This window comes from Salvia hispanica, chromosome 1, assembly GCF_029641045.1.
Source record: "Salvia hispanica isolate PSC_SH4W2 chromosome 1, Shi_PSC_v1, whole genome shotgun sequence".
NCBI lineage: Eukaryota > Viridiplantae > Streptophyta > Magnoliopsida > Lamiales > Lamiaceae > Salvia > Salvia hispanica.
This window is the reverse complement of record NC_142692.1, coordinates 39,326,007-39,337,812: the sequence shown is the minus strand read 5'-3', so window position 1 is coordinate 39,337,812 and position 11,806 is coordinate 39,326,007. Positions and strand designations below refer to the sequence as shown.

Sequence of the window (11,806 nt, the reverse complement as noted above, 5' to 3'; positions counted from 1 at the left end):
ATTCATATGTAAACATTTATTACACAAACTATATATACATAAAAGGAAATTTGATGGGGGACCAGGCCCCCCCAACCCCAACACTGTCTTCGATCAATATATTGGAGGTTTGAATCTTATTAGGTTTAACTTTCTTTAGTTAATATCTTAATAAGAGTATAGTTTTAAGTAATCTTAAATGTTTGTTTTTTAATTAGGCTATGTAATGGGCCTAAGTATGCTGATAAATATGGCTCCAAAAATAATTGAAAATATGCAAACACATCAGCCCACTTTAGCCCATCAAAAATCACTATCACCTCACTTTAGCCCATCAAATAATCACTATCACCTTCTTTCAGATAAAAACATTAAACAATTAATAAGTCTTTGTTAGTTGGACGGATTTCATAAAATGTTCATTATCCTAAAATAAATGTTTCATAAAAAAATATATGAAAATTATAATAAGCCTGTTATAAAAAAAATTCATGAAAATTTACAAACGGATCACTACTATCAAATATGGAATAATTTTAATTGTTAGACCAGTTATTCCATCATTTGAGATGTCTATAAATCATGAAGTAATAATAATTATAATGAGATAATGACCTAAAATAAATATTAATATTTCTCTTTAGTTTTTTTTTTTTTAAATAATCACCTAAAAACCCTTTATAATTTCAATACAAGCAAATATTGTTATAAAATTGATTTAATTAAGAGAAATTGACTTATAATTAGTAAGTTTCAAAGTTTAGGATAAAATTGATAAAATTAGTAAAGTCACAAGCTCAAAGATGCAAAGATTAAACCCTTATACCAGTTGTTGGATTCATTGCAAAAATCAAGCTCGATTGTTTGATTATACACACATGAAAACCCAATTAGTCTTGTTAGTGATTCCAATGCCGATTGTTACCAACCATGAGCGGCCGGAAAGGCGTCCGAGCTCCGGCGGTATTCTCGCCGCCGGAAGCTTGGAGGGCTATATCTACTGCATACAGGTGAACAAAGTCCGTTAATTTAATTTCAGCCACTTAACGCTGCTTCTCCATGCTCTCTATCTGTTCGATGAAATGCCTGAATGACGATTGTGTTAATAATGCCTGTGTCCATATGATCTGAATGTCGATTAACTTGGATTGTTGGTTGCATTGCGGTGTTGAATTGTTATGTTAATTAGTCTATGTTTTTCTGTACAAGTTCAATTCAGTGTCTGCTCTACAAATTAGTATAACTATTGTGTTTCAATGTCTCACATGTTTTCGGAATGTGGATGAATTTGATTTTGTTGCTTGTTCTTTGTTATCTTCTTAGCTCAATGAAGTTTGGAATTACTGTGAAATAAAATATGATGATCTTTATCAAGTAGGGAGTGTGTCAGTGCTTATTTTCAGCTGCAAAGGAAGACATAAGTAAAGCAGTTTATGTTGGATTTTTTGTGCGGAAGTTGTAGTTTTAGTAGTAGAAGAGTTTGCCATAAATAATAGTAAAAGAAGTATGCCACACAGCTACAGATAACTAATACAGTAAACAAGATGATTAAGATATTTGCGAGATTGTTACTCGAACAAATATGGAACTTCCAAGTGTAAGTAGAAAAACAGAACAATCATGGATTCCTATGAAGACCTTTGGGGAACATAATGTAAATCTTTTTCTTGGTCTGGTGTATTCTAAAAGTAGCGGACGCAAACAAATTCATTATGGGGATATTGTTCGAAGTTCATATATAAGCGTATATATTTTTCTTGATCAAGTATAGATATTTTGAAAAAAGGATTATTTTGTTTGGGGAAGAGGGGGGGGGGGGCTTCCGCCCTCCTCAGCACCTCTGGTATATTATTTCAAGCAATCCAACAGAATTTATGGAATCCATCCCATACCTTGTTTTTTTGGAGAACAATCATCTGGACCTCTATTTTAGTTGGGAACCACACTCAAGAATATAAATTTTACCAACAGTTGAGAATGAAAAACTAATTGTAATAATCAACCATAACTCACATTTTACTAACTAAAAAAAAGTTGATAGTGGTAGAGATATGGTACACCACAGGTTGGTATATAGAACAAAAGATAGGAAAAGCAAACAAAAAAATGTACCAGCACACAGCTTCTCTTTCGTTAAAATGTGTGATTCTTTTCACATTTACAAAATTACTTCCATATTGGCCCATGGTGCTATGAAAACAAGGTTCGGAAATCTGCTGGGTTAGAATACTGTGCACTCAACAATCTTAATCTGTTTTGTAGTTAATGATAGTGTCATAGAAAATGTAATGGATACAACAATGGGCTGAAACTGGCCCAAATCATTGATTATCAAAGCAATCAAATACATGCATATTTTCTTCAGCTACATTATAAATTTGTGTTATATGTTGCCTAATCTAATATATTTAGAATTAGTAAGGTGATTACTTCTCATTGTTCAAGATTGCTATGACTTATTATTGTTTTGTGTGAAAGTACTCTGCCTCATTCATGAGTAGTCGTATTAGTCGACTCTAAAATAATGTAATCCGTATTATTACTAATATTTTCTCAGACGCTCTGCCTGTTGTAGATCATCCAACTAATAACTGGTTTTTGGTATCAATGTAAAAATTCTTATGTTCTTTAATCAAATACACGTGCGATAAGTTTATTACAGGAATACAATAATAAGAACATATTAATAGTAGATTACAAAGGTGGCCAAGTGGCTTCTGAGCAGCCACACGTTAACTTATTCCGAAATAGAATAGTGGAAAATAGCATTAATCACACCTTACTTATAAGTTATAACGCTTGCTCAAATGCTTTCATACGTAACATCTATCCTCACACGTCACAAGACCTTTATGGCACCTACACTCACCATCACTGACCCTACAATCATATACGTGTAAAGGAGTTTGTATCTTTTAGCAAGTCAACTTTGATTGTAAGGGATTATTACAAAACAAAAGATTAAAAAAGCCAGGTGGCTGTTAAGCGATACCACTGGCCACTTATTCCAGTCCAATCGACCTTACTCCATGTTACAAAAATGATTATTACAAAACAAAAAGACTAAGAGAGCAAGGTGGCTGCTAAGCAATACACACAGGACAAAAAGCGACAGCAGGATCATTTAATTTTATAACGCATGCGCACTAGTTTGCATGCCCAGCGCCTATATAAGAAACACAGGTTAGTCCATTGCTTATGCTTCTTCAGAGTAAATGTTACTGTAAATCTAGAGGGCTGAAACATCTCAGAGAACAAGCGTATTTTCTAAGGATTTGGAGGCCACAGCATCCGTTTTTGTGCAGTCTTCGCCAAGAATTATATTCTTGAAGGTAGATCTATCGTTTAAAGAGTTTTAATTGCATAGCTATACACAAATGAGGAAAAAATTGCATCTTTTTTTATAGATTTTCATGAAAGTATAAACTTAGTTAATGGTTTAGTTTCTCTGTTGTGTAGTTAATGATAGATTATGTGTTTGAAATGGCTGCATGTGAAATTCCTTAGAAGAGAAAGTAGATCTGGTAACTTGATTTTGTTTGTGAAATAAATGTCTGAATCAATGAAGTTCACATTAATGCTTTAGCAAATAAAGTAAGAGAGAAAACACAAATTACTACCGAAAAGTATATGAGGAGCAATCGCTGAAATTGAGATTCTTGATTTTATTTTGGTTAACATTTCTGAGTATTTTAAGTTCAATTTTTTATGATAATTTTGTGTCCATGGTTGCTATTGACAAATTTATTTTAAAAATAATGTTGCAAGGATTAAGTTCATGAATCAGTGTTCCTTTTTGCTGCATTATTACACAAAATGTCGATTTTTAGTTGGAGTTGGATGTAATGGTGTCGCAGATGCGAGTGTGGGACTGCTTTTCTTTTCCCCAATTTTTTTTTTTGGATTCTTCAATTGTATGCATATTTTATACTCTCCTGCTTGTATATTTCCAAATAAACAATTCAGGGATCAGTCCCTTAATGGTAATTGGATGCAAAATTCCTCTATCTCTACTCGTTGTCACAATTAGTTTTAATGAGTAAGAATTGATAATTTTTACATTTTAACCCTGTTTGAGTAGTCATTTTTGTCATGCTATTACTTCTGTACACATTTTGTTTTGCCTGTATGTGTATACAAAACGAAGACACATCTAAAGTGCACACATATTTTAGTTCTTTGTGAATTCTTGAGGTCCTAAGCAAGATGAGGTTAATTTGATGCTAGTTTTCTCAATAAAATTTGATGAGTTCAAAAATTTACAGGTCAGTATTCTCTGTTCTCAGTCAAGCTTCCCCAGTTGCCTTAAACATGAATTCAGATCGGACATCCAACAACTGCTTCTGGACGATGGGAGTGGATGATGCTGCATCAAATGATGCAAGCACATCTTTGAATTGGACAAGGGAGGAGGACAAGGCATTTGAGATTGCTCTCTTTACCCACTATAATCATGCTGATATGTGGGGTAAGATCGCATTGGCAGTTCCTGGGAAAACAGTTCAAGATCTAAAACTTCACTATGAAGCCTTAAGTTTGATGGCTTTTGAGTCTGGTAAGATGCCTCTGTCCGTTTATTCGACAAAAGGCGATGTTCTAGAAGAGAAGAAGCTGAAGCCAGAGCAAGCTACACGAGGGGCCCGTTGGACAGAAGAGGAACACAGGTAAAAAGCGTTTAGCACATCTTACTTGCATGAAGAAATATTATAATTTTGCCAAGATCGCTAAGTGCTTTATACTGTTGATGTGCCTAATGTCCACTATATATATTGAGACGAGACAGTACAATTTTTCTCAATGTCACGCCTGTTGAAAGGCATTGCCTGTCCAAAGGCATTCATCATAGCCAAGTCATGGCTTCATATAATCATGTTCTGCATCTTCACTTATAAAGTTACATTTTGATTCTGATAAAAACTGAAATTCCACATATTTGAGAAGCATCGTTTGTTGGAACAGGTTCAACTAATGAATGACCACAAATTCTGTGTTTGTTGCAGTCAATTTCTAGATGGTTTGGAGAAGTATGGTAAGGGTTCTTGGAAGGACATTTCGGAAAATTTCGTGCATACTAGATCAAGTACCCAAGTTGCAAGCCATGCTCAAAAGTACTACAGAAGGCAGAGTTCGACTAAGAAAGAGGGTAAACGGCTCAGTATTTATGATATCACAACTCTGAAACCCAAGAAATTGTTACCCTTCGAGAAGGCAACGGCAACCTGCATGCCTGAATGCTGCAAGGGAGAGTCTTCTACAGCTGGAACCGAAGAATTACTTCCTGGAAATCCTGAGAAAGCAGCAGCGCACACTGGAACCCAACTGCTGCCTAGATCCGCCATGGGAGCTTCAGGTAATCCTTCCGGGAAGCGCGGGCGCCCTAAGAATGCTTCGAGTACTGATGGAAACAAGCCAATGCTGGGGGGAAGGTATCCACAGAAAAAGAAAGCTCTTGCATGTAACGGGAGCCAATTGCTGATTGGGCCAAAGAAAGCTCCATCTGATGCTGGGAAGCTATTGCTGTCTGGGTGCCCTAACGAAACTCCCAAGGATATCGGGTATCACCTGCTGTCTGGATACCCTAATCAACTGGGCCCCCCATCTGGTTCACTCAAGATAGTAGGCCACCCGACTCCATCCGGGACGGTTGGGCGTAGAAGAGGTCCACCAGTGCAAGACATTGACGTGATTGCTGATTGTCTACTCGATATTGGTTCTGACACCGAATCTCTAGATGATTTGGATCTGACTTTGTTCCCTCATTTTCTGGATTGAAATGCTTGTGAGGAAGTGTAATAAATTTTCCAAAATACTATTTCCATGACTAATGCCTACAATGTTTTACTTCTTTGATAAAGTTAATGTATTTGGTTATAACTCCTTCTCTACCTTAATCTTCTTTCTTTGTTTTTTGTTTGCTTAGAGATTACACTTATGGTTGAAATAAATGTGAACATGTTAGTGTTAATGTAATCTACAGATGATATTCATTATCCCATTTGTATTTAGTGAGGTTTGTTAATATGGAGATGAAATTCATTATCCATAGCTTTTTTCATGAGGTTTGTTAGGTTAAATATAATGTGCAGATGACATTTATTATCATTTTTATATTATGCAATAATTCATTTAATGTATACATAGATATTCGTTATTGTAGTTCGATCCATGATTTTTTTCCTTCCTAAATATTTCTCATTTATCAGTTTACAACATCCCCAAACCATCCTAACACGTGATACTCCATAATGCATATAAAGGAATATGAGTAAAATATAACACAATTTTAGTGCACATGCAAATAAATTTAATATCAATTTTTAATTATATAAACAGTAAAATAGTAAAAGTGTTAAACAATACAAAAATTAGAAATCAGGCCATATTTGTGCATGTAGAAATCAGTTTGATAAAAAAAAAGTAATGAACATTGCATTTTTGTGCACATCATCTATGTTGTGCACAAAATTGCACAGTAAAAGATCATTTATAATGAATGTCACCTATACATTACATTTACACTAACATATTCACGTTTGTTTCAATCATAAGTATAATTTCTAAGCAAACAAAAAACAAAAAAGAAGATGAAGATGGGGAAGGAGTTATAACCAAACACATAACTTTGTTAAAGCAGATAAAACACTGTAGACATTAGCCATGAAAAATAGTACTGCCATTACAAGCCATCCCATGAAAAGTACGCTTTCCCGAAAGGAAAATTTATTAACTTCCTCACAACCATTTCAATCCAGAAAATGAGGGAACAAAGAGAGATCCAGATCATCCATAATTTTTTGCTAGAACCGATATCAATACCTTGCATTGCTACACCCATCCAACATGAAGGTGTCGGGTGCCCTGTGATGAAACTGTGCAGTTTTGTGCACAATCAACACCAGATGTTGTGGAGGTCGACTCCACAATGGAGGATATTTTCCGAGGTGGGCTAGTATAAATCTAAAGTATAGATGGCATTCATTATCCCATTTGTCTTTTAATGAGTGTGTTAGTGTAAATGTAATGTATAGATGGTATTGTGTGCAAACTAGATCAAGTAGCGAAGTAGCAAGCCATACTCAAAAGTACTTCAAAAGGCTGGCTTCGACTAAAAAAGAGAGTAAACTCCTCAGTATTAATGATATCACAACTCTGAAAATGCAATGTTGCAACGGAGAGTCTTCTACAGCTGGAACCGGAAAATTGCTTCATGGAAATCTCGAGAGAGCAGCAGTGCACGCTGGAACCTAACTGCAATCCGGATGCGCCACGGTAGCTTCGGGTAATGCTTTCGGGAAGCGTGGGCGCCCTAAGAAAGCTTCGAGTACAGATGATGTTGGGGGCAAGGTATCCCAGGAAAATGAAAACTCTTTTAATGATGTTTGTAGGAAAAGATTCTCTAATGTGCAGTTTTGTGCACAACGCCAGGTGATGTGCCCAAAACTATACCGTTTCATCACTTTTATTTATTTTTTTAATTCCTTCTACTCTTTTGGGCTATTAGTATGTACATAACAAATATTCTATACTAAGTGGCTGTCCTTGAGTTTATGTATAATCCATCATTTTTATTATATATTCTAGTGTTCTTTGTTTATTATTAAACTTATATCTACTTGCACCAATATTGTGCGATGGCTGCATTGATTTCTACTAAGAAATGTATCATCATAGACGAGAAGTAGTATTATTACTAGCATAGAAATAATTGAGGATCTATCTTTTTGAAAATTTTTAATTAACGAGATATCATTTACTTGCACAACACTAATAATAGGCCAAGCCGTCGATTATCATCTTCCCCATAATGACACTGTTTAGTTTTATTAATAATGCTTAAATATAATATGAGTATAATATGAGTTTTATATGTATGGATAATTTTTAAAAACTTTTTGTGAGAAAATAAGGTATTTTAATTCGATGATAAAGCACAATTCATCTGATTAGACGCTTCATCTTCGATCAATATATTGGAGGTTTAAATCGTATTAGGTGTAACTTTCTTTAGTTAATATCTTAAAATCATGATTATTTTCTTAGGTAATGCTCTAAATTCACTCCCGCATAGAAATTCTTTTTTTTTTTCAGATAGTAAAAGAAAAAGTTAAAGAATGTCTTTAATAGGAGTATAGTTTTCAGATATGTATGAACAAAATAATGTAAATGTTGTGTTCTATTCATTTTTATTTGTTTCTAAGGATTAATTGCATATTAAGTTTAAAGACGACCAAAACTTTGTACTTTGGGATTTAGGGGTGAGAGAAAATACTGAATAATCAATATATCATCCTTACCGTATTAACAAAAAAATAAAAAATCTTGACTTTCGGCATTTTGGGTAAAGTATGATACCATATCCGTAAATTTTGGCATGATAACAATATCATTTTCCAAATAGTACTAAGTATACTAATGTAATATAATAATCTTTAAGAAAAACGGTAATATACTGTGGTATATAGGAGTACTATTATTATTAGTAGCATAGAAAATTAGAAATCATTGTAGATCTATTTTATTGGAAAATTTTAATTAACAAGATTTATTTGCGTATAACGCTATAGTAAAAGGCTAGGCCCAATAATATACTGCCTATGTTGTTGTCTTTTTAATAACTTAGGGTCTAGCCCAATCAATTTTCACAACTTATATCTATGACTATGAGGGCCTAATTATCAATAACCAAATTGATTTACTTATAATATTTTCTTATTTTATTTACAAAATAATTTAGTAAAATTATTGATATGTATACTTAATCATATGATATGATGTTGAAACCATTTTGTAACTACATCCTTCTAATATCGGAAGACTTAGGCTACTTGTGTTGTTACAATGTAGGCCAAAATCTCATGTTTATTATAGTTAAACTACACATAAGAGACATTTTATAAGAGTACATTCTAAGACATTGTTTATTTTATTTATTGATATTCGAAACTCGATCAGTTGTCCATGGTGATGATGCAGCGGATCGATTCGCCTCGGAGCATATAGTCGAAGGCCTTGTTGATCTCCGAGAAGGGAACGCGGTGCGTGATGAACTTGTCCAGCTCGAGCCCCATCTCCTTCAACGCCAATCAAAATCAATTTAAATTAGCCTGATTGATCAGAGAGTAAACGTCTTATCAACTAAGACACGTTTCATCACTAACGTCTAAATTTTACCTTGTAACGTTCAACGACTACCGGAATATCCGTGCGGGGCTTGTAATTGCCAAAAAATGTCCCTTTCAAAGTCCTCTCATTCAACAAATTCATAGGATGCGTTTTGAACGCGTCGTCTTTGTTAGGAACCCCGACCAGCACGGCCACGCCCCAACCCTGCCAACGACCCGACATATCAACCATAGTACGAGACAACATTATAATACGAGAGTACGAGGTGTCAAAGTTAGTTATACATCATGAACACATTCAAATGCGGATATCATCGCGCTAACGTTCCCCGTGCACTCGATGCTACGGTCGACTCCACCATCGGTCATCCCGAGTAGGACCTAAACAATTCACCAATAACATCTTAATCACCAAGAAATGTTCAAAGATTTGAAACAAGGAACCATTATCTACCTCCTGAATAGGCTTGTCATGATCTTTTGGATTCACGAATTCGGTGACACCAAATTTCTTCGCTGCAAGAAAAAAAAACGCAACAGTAAATTTCAACGATCGTTACCAAACGGAACATGCTTCGAAGATGGATTATGACATACCTTCATTGAAACGGTTCGCGTTAAGATCAACACCGATGATCCTTGAAGAGCCAGCTATCCGAGCCCCTTCTGCAGCCTGAAAATCGACACTTCAATAACACTTTAAAAAATTAATAACGTGCTACGAAAAATGTGGATTTGTGACACTCACAGCAAGGCCAACCGCACCCAACCCGAATATAGCAACGGTCGAGCCTTTTATCGGTTTGGCGACATTCAGAGCCGCACCAAGTCCTAAAATCCCCAAAATCAAACCACAACTCAACATCAACAAACAAATAACCAATAACATAACACCCCAAAATCAAATCAAATCATATCAAATCGAATCACAACGAGCAAATAATCGATAAAACAACATCATCTTCATCAACATTACGAGTCGAAATCAGGGTAACCCGACCGACCTGTGGAAATGCCACAGCTGAGGATACAAACTTTATCCATGGGGGCGGCCGGATTTATCTTCGCGAGGCAACCAACGTGGACGACCGTGTACTCACTAAAGGTCGAGGTTCCAACAAAGTGGTAAATAGGCTTCCCGTCTTTGGAGAACCTCGACTTACCATCCCCGATCATCACTCCCCTGTCCGTGTTTATCCGGAGGAGGTCACACATGTTGCTCTCGGCTGATTTGCAATGGCGACACTCCTTGCACTCGCCCGTGAAGACGGGGAGCACGTGGTCCCCTGGCGCGAGCTCGGTCACACCTTCACCTACACTCTCCACAATTCTATGCACAACATACAAATCAAACACATCATAATCAACAAGATATCACAATTGCGTGCGAATTTTCGACATGATCATACCCTCCGGCTTCGTGGCCAAAGATCCGAGGAAACAGAGGTGTCTGTCCCTGCACGATTCCACATCGTTTGTGTGAGATTTATAGACTAAATAAGCTGTCTCTTCTATCTAATAGAGGAATTTTTAAGTTCTCCTTTTTTATGTGAAAAAGTGCCGTGTTTCATTAAAATAAGTATTTTTTTTCTTTATATTCCTTTAGTTACTCATTTCTTTTCTTATTTAGAGAAATAATGTCGTTTTTAACCTCAGATAATATAGAAATATTGAAATTTCGCAATTTAATATTCCAATTTCAAAGGTCGTGAGACGAATCAGAATTTAACAAAATTTTATGATTTAAACGACTATTAACCTTTATAATATTAGTAATTTTATTGGAAGGCCTAGTAACTCATAATGGCGGCCTGATAAAGAAACCAACCTTAACTAACGTGGAGGTGACTAACGAGGACGTTTTGTGAGGCAATTCAGAGTGGTAAGTTGACAAAGTAATTAATGGATGAGTGCTTTAGCACTTAGGAGAAGTCGATTATTACATACTCCAATGTCCTAAATGGTCTTTACACTGCTAAGACGAGTATTTTGGGATGAGTTCTCGGTTTTTCATATGTATAAATAATAAAGCATGTAAATGCAACTATACCTTGGCCTCCCAGAAATGGACATCAGTGTGGCAAAGGGAGGTGAACAGAATCTTCACACGGACTTCCATTTTCTGCGGCGGCGCCACCTCAACTTCCTCAATCACCAAAGGCTTTCCGGCCTCCCACGCCACCGCCGCTACCACACAAATTAATTCACACAATTATTTAAATTAAATCCAACAAATCCTACAAAATTATGGATGTATTCACAAACATAAAATAGTAAAAATTGTGATCAAGGAAGCACCTTTGCATCGAATAACTTGGGAGTTAGTGCTAGACATATTTTCTTTTCGGTGTAGATGAATCATGAATATATGATTATATATATAGTACTATAAAGGTGGTACGTGGAAGCACTATATATGTTGCATTGAGGTTATCAAAAATGGGATTAAATTAAGAAATGGAAAATTGGAAGGCACAATCAAATCCCAATTTGGACACTTGAAAAAGGTTACCTCACTTGTGGCGAATTCGTGTCGGTTAATTAATGCAATATTTGTCGGAAGTTGGAAAATAGAGTCCGGTCAATGCTGAATTGTAGTCAAATTAAATAATAAAAACTAATTTATATTTTGATTTTTTATGAATACTAAATCGAATTGTTTTAATGTGAACGATCTTTCAACTCATGGGCTTGGTGGAGGCTGG

The 11,806-nt window shown here is 35.5% G+C and overlaps 2 protein-coding genes across 4 annotated transcripts; one reads left to right on the top strand and one right to left on the bottom strand.

The window, feature by feature from the left end:
- The first annotated feature begins 707 nt into the window (after positions 1-707).
- LOC125222650 (uncharacterized) lies at positions 708-5,856 on the top strand. 3 transcript variants are annotated; one of them, XM_048125379.2, is made up of 4 exons: positions 708-3,162; positions 3,252-3,311; positions 4,245-4,643; positions 4,980-5,856. In XM_048125379.2, exons 3-4 carry the CDS (start codon positions 4,291-4,293, stop codon positions 5,749-5,751), a joined length of 1,125 nt encoding a protein of 374 aa, XP_047981336.1. In that variant the 5' UTR covers positions 708-3,162; positions 3,252-3,311; positions 4,245-4,290; the 3' UTR covers positions 5,752-5,856. The 3 variants fall into 3 exon arrangements, with proteins under 3 accessions (XP_047981336.1, XP_047981335.1, XP_047981334.2); XM_048125378.2 differs by having other exon boundaries at positions 708-3,311; XM_048125377.2 differs by lacking the exons at positions 708-3,162; positions 3,252-3,311 and having other exon boundaries at positions 4,210-4,643.
- A 2,964-nt stretch (positions 5,857-8,820) lies between these two features.
- ADH1 (alcohol dehydrogenase 1) lies at positions 8,821-11,539 on the bottom strand. The gene is made up of 10 exons (XM_048123968.1): positions 11,400-11,539; positions 11,152-11,288; positions 10,511-10,557; positions 10,106-10,431; positions 9,850-9,932; positions 9,699-9,774; positions 9,556-9,617; positions 9,387-9,482; positions 9,151-9,306; positions 8,821-9,050 (listed from the first exon to the last, which is right to left on the bottom strand). The coding sequence occupies exons 1-10, from the start codon at positions 11,461-11,463 to the stop codon at positions 8,928-8,930; spliced, it is 1,170 nt and encodes a 389-aa protein (XP_047979925.1). The 5' UTR covers positions 11,464-11,539; the 3' UTR covers positions 8,821-8,927.
- Positions 11,540-11,806: the final 267 nt, after the last annotated feature.